This window comes from Capra hircus, chromosome 10 (genome assembly GCF_001704415.2).
Source record: "Capra hircus breed San Clemente chromosome 10, ASM170441v1, whole genome shotgun sequence".
Classification (NCBI taxonomy): Eukaryota; Metazoa; Chordata; class Mammalia; order Artiodactyla; family Bovidae; genus Capra; species Capra hircus.
Window position 1 is genome coordinate 80,530,562 of NC_030817.1, and position 9,495 is coordinate 80,540,056.

A 9,495-nucleotide genomic window follows, 5' to 3' on the forward strand; every position below is an offset into this window, starting at 1 on the left:
CCACTCCCCTTTCGTCCCAGGAGGCTCAAGTGCCGCAGGGCTTTCAGAGTCAGGACAAGGTACTTGTGTGTGTTGGAGGGGGGACCCTGGGAAAAGATACTATCTTTGTACTTTAGGACCTAAGGCCAGGTTCTGCCCAATCCAGAAGCAAGAACATGAATCTGGAATCCCAGACCAAGTTACAAAGACAGCTTTGGCTCCAGCACTTGAGCTCAGCAACCTTGGGTACGTCTGAACAGCAGTTTCCTCATCAGCACAATGGGCCTAATCATCTCAGCCCTGAGAGCTTGCGGGGATCAAATGGGATCAAGTATTTTCAAGGGCTCTTTATCCTGGGCATGCTACTCATGGAGACTAATAGTGTTGTTATAAGACAGTGGAGCCAGGGCGCCCTGAACACACCTCCTGGGAACAGCTTTGGTGAAGGAGAGCCAGGGCAGACAGGGTGTCTGGAAGGGACACAGATCACAGAAGAAACTTCTCTCAGCCTTTCTAGTTGGAGAGACTTCCAGGTGCTTTGTAGCCCCACTCAAACTAGAACCTGAACCCAAACCTGATGCCAGCCTGGAGCTTAGGCGCAGCCCAGCCCCAAAGCAGAAGGCAGACTCCAATCCAGCCGTGGCCCTGATTCTGCCCCCAACATGGAGGTTCTGCTTCTCCCCGACAGGGAACAGCAAGACTGAGCATGAAACGGAAGCACAGCGGGGGAGCCGACACATCTCTCTCCCTTTCTTGTCCAGAAAAGCAGTGGTGACAGCAATAACGGTGGTGGCGGCAGCAGCTTAGCAGTGCTCAGGGACCTCCTCATTGTTTATTCAGTTCCAATAAGTTAAAGGGCAAGGGTGGGGGCAGGGCCTCTTAGGTGAGGATGCTGCTAACCGAAGGCAGCAGCTCGGCCAGGTGCTCCGAGCTGCCCTCCGCCTGGCACAGCGGGTTGCCCTGCAGGTTGAGGAGGGTCAGCCTGGGGCAGGAGGCGAGAGGCTGGAGCACCGCAGGCTGTTGGAGGCCTTGGGCAGGAGTCAAGGAAAGCTCAGCTGGTTCTCCAGATCCGCCTGCTCCTGAACACCTGTCACTGCAGATCGAGCACTGCTACTGAGCAACCCGCTGGATGGGCCCCTTGGCCACTTCCCTGTAGGACACAGGCCTCTAGGCTGCAGATACCTGCCCCTGGGAGCCAGGCAGGAGGCACAGGACCCTGAGGGGATATGGTCCCGGAGGAGTGGTGGAAACTGTGGCCAAGGGGAAAGCCAGCCCCTGCTGCAGAGGCGCCCATGATTCATCAGTGGCCAAGGGCTCCCAAGTGGAAATGCAGGCCAAAGCGTGCTTCAACTTACACATTTGAGAATAATCAGAATTCTAGATTTTTAAAGAATATAAAACCTCCTGATTTTAAACATACGATGTGGTACCCAAGAACATCTGTAGGCAGTGGTTTGTGAACTTAGGTTTGAGGGAGTCACTTCCTTCCATCCTGCAAAACTCTACCAGTGAGAGTCAATAACAGCCTCATACAGTGCCAGGCTATCCTCTCCTCAGTTCAGATGGCCAATGCCCCCTCCTCACGCCCAGGGCATACCCGCCCTGCCTCTTGGCCATCCCTTCCTGGTGTGGCACCTTGCCCTCCCTGCTGTCTGAATGGCACCCAGACGGAAGGATACGGTTGTTACACAGGACAAGCTCCTGCAACCGGGGCAGGTTGGTGACACCATCCAGGGATTCAATTACATTATCATTGGCCTGCAGCACCTGGGAGCAGGGAAGACAAGGCAGGTAGGTAGGCAGCTGTCAGTATGGGATTTGTACAAGCCACCGGGGAGCCCAGGGTGATCAGCTTACAGGGCATGGAAAGGCTCCTCGGGTCAGGCTGGGTGACAGAAGAGAAGGCTGGGGTCATCTGTGGGGGCTGGGAGGACCCGGGCATCTCTTAGTAGGGTGGAGTGATTTGTGAGGTGGAGGAAGGGGAAAGGGAAACCCAGAACAATGACAGAGGATTGGGGGCTTTACCTCAAGGCAGCGCAGGGCAGCCAGAGCAGGGGGCAGGGCTCGGAGACGATTGTGTGACAGGTCAAGGTGAGTGACCAAGAGCAGCTGCTCCAGATGGCAGAGCACCGTCAGATCCTGAGGAGGGGGACGAGATACCCAGCGAGGCCTGGAGGACAGCTCTCAGCTGTCGTTTATCAGGCCTTTGCCCAGTGCGCCCCACACAGGCCCTGGGGGGTCCCCAGCTGAGGACAGGAGGGAGCAGCTGGGAAGCATACCTCACCACCCCCAGTAGTACATGCTCCTGATCAAGGACACGGGGTCGGGGTGGCCTGTAGTGCAGGGAGCGGGGCAGGTACACGGTGCTGGGATGAACACAGATACCAGCGGGAGAGGGCCCAGTGAGCCCGGAGTTGGATTGGTGGGAGCAAAGGTGGGCAGCAGCACCATGTTAAAAATAAGGTGTTAGGGAGATTGATTAGGAACCACTACAGAGGAAAAACAGAGTCAGGAGTTTGTCAGGAATCTCTGAGAACTATTCAGCTGTTAGGTGTTGGGGTCTGCCCCAGGGAGAGAAGCATGGAATGAGCTAAGGAAATGTCCAGAAGGGCACGTGAGAAGGAAGGCAAAGCGGGGGACGGTGAGTGTCTTGGCTGAGGCCTGAGGAGCAGATATAGACACAGCCAGTCCTGAGGAAGAGGGAGGCGGGCCAGCGGGGTGAGGGTGGGGAAGGCGCATGCGCACGCCCTACCTTGTGACCCAGGTGCAGCACGCGCACCTCCGCGTACTCCATCTTGAGCACACTGTTCTCCAGCAGGAACTTGCTGCGCAGGTCGTCCAGGTACGCTGCCCTCATTGGGTCCACAGCCTGGCGGGGAGAAGAGGGCACAGGGACTGTGTGTCAGCTGCCTGGCCCCTGCGTGCTGGGCTGCCCCCGTGCTAACTCCCATGGACCCAACTTGCCTTGAGGGTTTGGAAGTACTGCAGGGTCTCCTTCTCGTACTGCAGGGGGTCCAGCGCCCTCATCAGCAAGATGATGGTGAGCAGGCACCCTGGGGAGAGGGTGGGGATTAGGACGGAGGGATCCTCCTGGCAAGGAGCCTGCCTAGGATGGGCCCTCAGAGAAGCAGGAGCTCAGGGGAATCGGGCCTCACATTTATTCTCAGGCTCCAGCTCCTGCAGCTCCTTACAGGACTCCAGTTCCGACTGTAGCACGGTGGACTTCTCCACTGACAGCTCACACCTGAGGGTGGGCAGGGTGGGGGAGCAGTGCTGGTCATCCCCAGTAGCCAGTCTGAGACATCTGCTTGAGCCCTCAGCATCCCACCCAGCTGCCCAGAGTGCACAGCCCTGCTCCTATCCGTGTGCTTCCCTGTGCTCATCACCTGAAGAGCTGCTCATCCGTGGCGGAGTCTCGGCACCAGCCCTCTTGGCGGCCTGAGAGACAGAGCAGGGGTAGGAGAGGACACCCATGAGAGGAAGACAGGGATGGGGGGCGCTGCTGCAAAGGGGGGAGGCTGCAGGCTGGCTCACCTTTTAAGAGCACACACTCCTTCTGGGCATCGCCTGCCGTCCAAATGACACGAAATGTATGCTGGGGCAACTGGTCGTTGAGGGAGGTGGCAGGCAGGTCACAGAGCTGGGAGCACGGGGTTAAGAGAAAGCCCAGGCTGCACCACTTTTCTGACTGTCCCACCCCAGCCCTGTCCCAGCCCCGACTCCACCCACCAACCCTGGGATACCCAGACGTGGCTAGGCCGGTTCCTGCCCTCTGGGGTCCTCCACTCCACAGCCAGGGGTGACTCATCAACCATGAGCAGCAAGGTCTCCATGCCGGAGCCCACCTGATGCAGGGGACAGAGACAGACCATCACTCCAACGGCACCAGGCCCACCATCCACGGTACCCTTCAGCAAAAGCTTCGGGACTCACGAGGAGAGGCCGAGAGAAGGAGACAGTCAGGCATGCCTCATCCCGGCTCACGTGCAGGCAGCGCAGGGCGTCCTGGGGATCAGCTGTGGGAAGAAACAGTCTCAGGTCTCCTTAAATATCCTTCCATTCCTTCTTGGCTCCAATCCCCCACTTCTTCCCTACTGTTCACCTCGTCCCAGGAGCCAGCGATGGTAGAACCAGGCACTCTGATCATTGGGGTCAGTGAAGAAGGCGTTCTGCACCAGCTCCAGCTCTGCAGGGGCCAAGGAGGCATGGTGCTTTGGTTAGGACCCTTCTGGGCTCCTGTCTACCCCCACATACTGCCCTCTCTTTGGAGAACTTCCTGCCTTCAGTTTCACTTATATGCCAGCCTTACCCAGGCGCTGCGTACATCAGGAGCCAAGTGGACACTTGGGCTCTCTGCAGCCAGGGGCTGGATCTTATGCATCCCCAGAGCCAGGCATTTTCCCGAGTGGTAGGTTCAGGAGCAGGCCTAGGCATCAGGGTCAGAAGAGCAGCATGGGAAAGTCCTCTCAAGCACTCCCTGACCCTGCTTACCTTTGAGCAGCACATCCTCAGGGAGGCGCCCCTGGGGTCCAGAGTCTGGCTGAGGGTGCAGCTGGGGCAAGAGGCAGGAGCGGTAATGCCAGGAGGAGTAGTTGGAGAAGTTTCGGGTGATGAGGCTGTCAGTGAAGGCAAGCTCCTCTGCAGGGGGCACAGCTGCCTGTGCAGCCACAAACCGCCGGTAGTCCCAGCAGTGAACTGGGGGGATAGGCAGACAACACATCTCAGAAGCAGGGCAAGAAGAGCTGCCTGGCTGGGACCATGGCATCCCCTTGGCAACCCCAAGAAACACCTCTGTGCCCTCCATGGAGGACACATTTGGCCTTGTCATCCCTTGTGTCATCAGCTCAGTGGACCCATCCTGGCCATCCCTCCCAACTCTGGACCTTACTGAGGCCCTAGTACCGGGACATGGGGCAGGTGTAGGCAGGGAGACAGAATCTGCAGGCACGTACAGTTCCGCTCGTCAACCTCGAGGAAGCGGGCACACAACTCCAGCTCCCGGGCCCAGTTGGGCTCTGGCAGGCGGCCCAGCAGCCAGCAGCGGTGGTGCCAGGTACCATAAGACTTGGGGTTCACCCTCAGGCAGCTCTCCAGGAAGCCCAGTTCTGCCTTCACCAAAGTGGCCAACTCCTCAGGGGACCTGTGCCCAGAGGAATGGGGGTCAGGGCCCTCCAACACCCAGTCTCATTTCACCCTTGACTTTTTGCACCTAGCCCTCCACTGCCCTCTGCCTATGCCCCTGGCTGCCCCATTCTTCTCCCACCCCTGGACCTAGGCCGGGCAGGGCCAGAGCGAGGGCCATCTTCCTTGGGCCCTTAACCTCTACATACTTCTGGACCTCCAGCTGCTGGAGCACCTCTCGTCGACAGTTCCAGAGGGTGGCAAAGTCAGGGTTGGCTCCCAGAATCTGGCTTGTCAGTTCCAGCACTGACTCATCCAGCTCTCCAGCCTGGCGCTGAGAAGATAGATAACAGGATCAGGGATCACATCACTCTTCTTCTACAGAGCTCCATAACATAAATAGAACTACTGAATGTTCTGTGAATGCCACACTTTACTACAAGTACTATATAAAGCCCTTTATGGGATAATATGTAATCTTGCAATCATTGATTTTCACAACAGCCTTATGCAGTAAGTACAATCGTTAGCCCTGTTTTACAGATGGGCAAATTGAGGTCCAAACAGATTCAGTAGCTTGCCTAAGGACACACAGCTAGTAAGTGATAGAACCCAGATGTGGATTCAAGCAACCTGACTCTAAGGCGCAGTTCTTGGTCAAGTGCTATGCTAAGGGAGCCACGGTGGGAGGGGACTACCTCCGAGGGCCCCACCTTCTGGAAGACAGTCTGGGTGGCTGCCTGGTATAGCTTCAGCTTCTGTTCCCGCTCTAGTCTTTTGGCTTCCGCTTGCTCTTCCGATGTCTTCACCTTCAGGCGCCCGTGCTATGGTTGCAAGAGTGCAGGCTGCCTTGCTGGGGCAGACCCACCGGAACCACCCCTGCGGAGCCCCAGGTTTATATCGGGCAACGGAGGCAAGCCCACGCCGGACAAGGGCAAGGGCGTGCGCATGCGGAGGTGAGGAGCTGGGCTCAGGGTTCTCACCATGGTGCTGGCTCAGATTCAGGGCAGGGGAAGGGTCCAGTGGTGCCCGTGAAACCTGGCGAAAGACGTGTCAATCATGGGAGTCCCGCCCCTCGGAGCCCCGCCCCTCGATGTCCCCAGGAAACCGTGAGCAAGCCCGGGCGGAGACCCCTGGGGTGTTAAGGGGTCCCGGGACAGACACTGCAAGTCCAGGAGGAACCCACCCGAACTGGTCTTGCACACGTGCGGCCCTGCCTACAGCCCGATCCGCCGGAGCTGGGCCCGAGTTGGGGCACTTAGCTTATGGAGACCACTCTGTGCCCAGAGGTTGCCGCTACCCGCCCGCCCCAAGGTTCCCAAGCACTGCTGCCCCCCGCGGGCGGACCCACCTGTGCTGGGAGGAGGCGAGCGGGACGCGGAGCTGCGGCGCCCGCCACCGAGCCCGAGCGCTGGCTAGAGCGGCGTCACGCCCTGGCTTCTCCGAGGCGCAGCGCCCTCTGCAGGCCTGGGGAGAGGCTCGCAGGAGAGCTTCCGACTCCGGAAGCGCCTGCGCAGGATTCCTGCGCGCTCTGTTCGAAAACGCCAAGTCCTTGTTAGCCTTCTGGTGTGTTAGTGTGAACGCTTAACTCTGATGAGCTCGGGAAAGCAGCGGGGGGTGCAGTTCCCAGCCAGCTGCTCAAACTGAGTTTCAGTTGAAAAAATTTCTTCCACAGCCGGAAACCACCCTTTCAGCGCTCGAGTGACCTCACTCTGACCGCACTGGCCACCTCTTAGTTGCCAAACCTAACATGAAGTTTCCGTTGACCTCTGCAGTGTTTGATGCTACTGACTTTCCTCGACTTGACACCGTGTTCTGGTCTCTCCTGCAGTTTCGTCCCTCTCTTCTCGTCTCTTCAGCTTGTTTTCCTCTAAATGATGTTGATCTCCTTTCCTACTACTTCTTTCTTCACACCCTGCTCCTGGAAGAATGTTCACAAATCCAAGCCTTAAACTGCTTGGAGCTGGAGCTCCTCAGAGCTCAGTCCTGGCCCACACTTTCTCTGAGTGACTACATCGACACTCTTGCTACCTGTACACCAATGGCACTCAAACTTGTATCTCCAGTCCACATGTCTTGCAAACTGTAATAATGGAAAAAAAAAATACAGACACACACATATTCATAAGCCTATTAGGTATCACCCCGGTGTTCAAGAGACACCTGGAACTCCAGAAGTCAAAAAGTATCATTGGCTCCTCCCCTTCCAGTCTCACCTTTGGCCTTCATGTTACCTATATCAGTGGATGGCCTCCGCCCTTTTCCATGATATCTCATAAATACCCCCTCCGTTCCCACTGTGCCAAGAATTTCAGTTCATTTATTCCAGAGATAGTTGAAAGTCTTTTCAATGTCCCCTCATTTTCACACTGTCATCCCTTTATCTCTGTGTTGCTGAGTCAACCTTTCTGAAATGCAGATTCGATTGTGATGTGTCTCTGCCAAAAACCCTTCCATGAAGCTTTTTGGGAAAGACTCTGATTCTCTCAGATCAGCACATCAGGCTTTTTGGCATTTGGGCCCTCCTTATCCCTATGGCCTCATGTTCTGCCTCTATCGAAAACTCTTCATTTCTGCTGATAGAACGGCTTGGGGTTTCCCAAGCTTGTTAACCTGTTCCCTCTTCGTTACTCTCCTTCCTCCACACCTCTTCCTTTGCCAGAGTAACTCCTGTTCACCTTTAAAATTTAACTCGTGTCGCCTCCAGGAAGCTTTCCAAAATACCTCAATCTGTCAATGATAACACGTATTCCTCTGTCCTACTGTGAAGTCTTGATGTGTATGCTAGCTTCTCCTACGAGATTCAAAGTTCCTGGAGGACAGAAACAACATTTTTTTGATCCTCCTTCTCCAATACCTGGGCCCGATTTTCGGTAGTTATTGGATAATTATTTGAATGACTAGAACACTACATAGTGAGGGCTGGCTTGGCTGGGCCTAATGGTCAGTGCTGTGCACATTTAGGGATCTGAGAGATTGTGAGGCCTGGACCAGCTCAGGAAGGTTTCCTGATGGAAGCTTCATGGGTTCAGAGTGGTCACTGATTGTGTATTTGTGAGAAGTGTGTGTCCATGTGGCATATGTATAAGACACATCTGGGTAAAATATGGCTTTAAATTCTTTATATTTCTTCCCCACCTTTCTTAGGCCCTGGAAATGGGTGTAAAGCGTCCACTCTCTATTCTGTCCTGACAAGCTTCAGGGAAAGAGACACGTGCCCTGGCCTCCTATACTTGTAGTCACCTTCCTCACTGGGGCTGCAATGACAAGCACTGTGTCAATGGCTTTGCACACACACAGGATTACATGTGGGAGGCAGTAAGGAGAGTGCTTAGGAACATGGACTCTGGGGTCCAACTGCCTAGGTGCAAATTCTGGCTTTGCCATTTATTAGCTATGTGACCTGGGCAAGGTACTTAATACCTGTGTTGAGTTTCTACTGTGTCTCAGTATTTTCAGCTGAAGCATAGGGAAAATAATGTTACCTACCTGCTAGTGTTGAGTGAAAATTAAATGTAAAGTCTATGTCAAGTGTTTAGGACAGTGCCTGAACAGTACTAAGTAAGGACAGTACTGGGTAAGGTAAATAATAATAGTAGTAATTTTTTTCTTTTTGGCTGGGCTGGGTGTTCATTGCAGCATGTGGGGACTTCTCTCTACTAGTGCATGTGGGCTTAGTTGCCCCACAGCATGTGCTATCTTAGTTCCTTGACCGGAGGTCAAACCCATGTCCCCTGCATTGGCAGGCGGATTCTTAACCACTGGACCACCAGGGAAGTCGTAGTAATTTTCTGATTTTCTTAACAAATATGCCAGGAAATAGAGGCTCAGAGAGAAAGGCTAAGTAACTTGCTAAGTGTCACCCATGTAGTAAGTGGTCAAATGGACATAGGTCTGATCTGGCCCAGTCCTCGCTCCACCTCACCAGCTACTTTTTTGTTTTGTTGGTTGAGTTTTTGGCCACCATCTATTCTTGCTTCCTACTCTATAACCACTCACATGTACAACCAGATATCTGGGAAGACAGGTGCCCACAGGTGCAGATGTGACAGGTGCAATCTTATTACATCATAGTTGCAAAGGGTGGAGGAGACGGGGTGGAGGAAGGCTGCAGCAGGCATGAAATATTTTTTCGTGATTAGCAATCCTGAAACTGGGAAGTTTGAGTCAAGCAGACTTAAGGGAGGAAGTGAGTCTTAAATCTGCTTCCAAGAAGGTGGAGCCTGGTTTTGGAAAGAGGACAGGAAGGGCATTTCAAGCACGTGTTATGACAGGAAGGTGGGTGAGAGATAGCCAAACAGACTTAGCTGGCTGGCAGAGACTGAACCAGGTGCCTATAAACATAAGAGCAGTGGAGCCAAGACAAGCCTCTTGCTTTAAGGCAAAAGGATGTGT

General features: G+C 54.7%; 1 protein-coding gene across 1 annotated transcript; it reads right to left on the bottom strand.

Annotated features, from left to right (window-relative positions):
- RABGGTA (Rab geranylgeranyltransferase alpha subunit) lies at nt 783-6,813 on the bottom strand. Its single transcript, XM_018054638.1, has 17 exons — nt 6,452-6,813; nt 6,084-6,138; nt 5,814-5,924; nt 5,310-5,434; nt 4,932-5,119; nt 4,471-4,674; nt 4,082-4,165; nt 3,913-3,995; nt 3,723-3,824; nt 3,514-3,619; nt 3,366-3,417; nt 3,135-3,223; nt 2,944-3,032; nt 2,732-2,848; nt 2,005-2,118; nt 1,659-1,746; nt 783-1,007 (listed from the first exon to the last, which is right to left on the bottom strand). The coding sequence occupies exons 2-17, from the start codon at nt 6,084-6,086 to the stop codon at nt 859-861; spliced, it is 1,704 nt and encodes a 567-aa protein (XP_017910127.1). The 5' UTR covers nt 6,087-6,138; nt 6,452-6,813; the 3' UTR covers nt 783-858.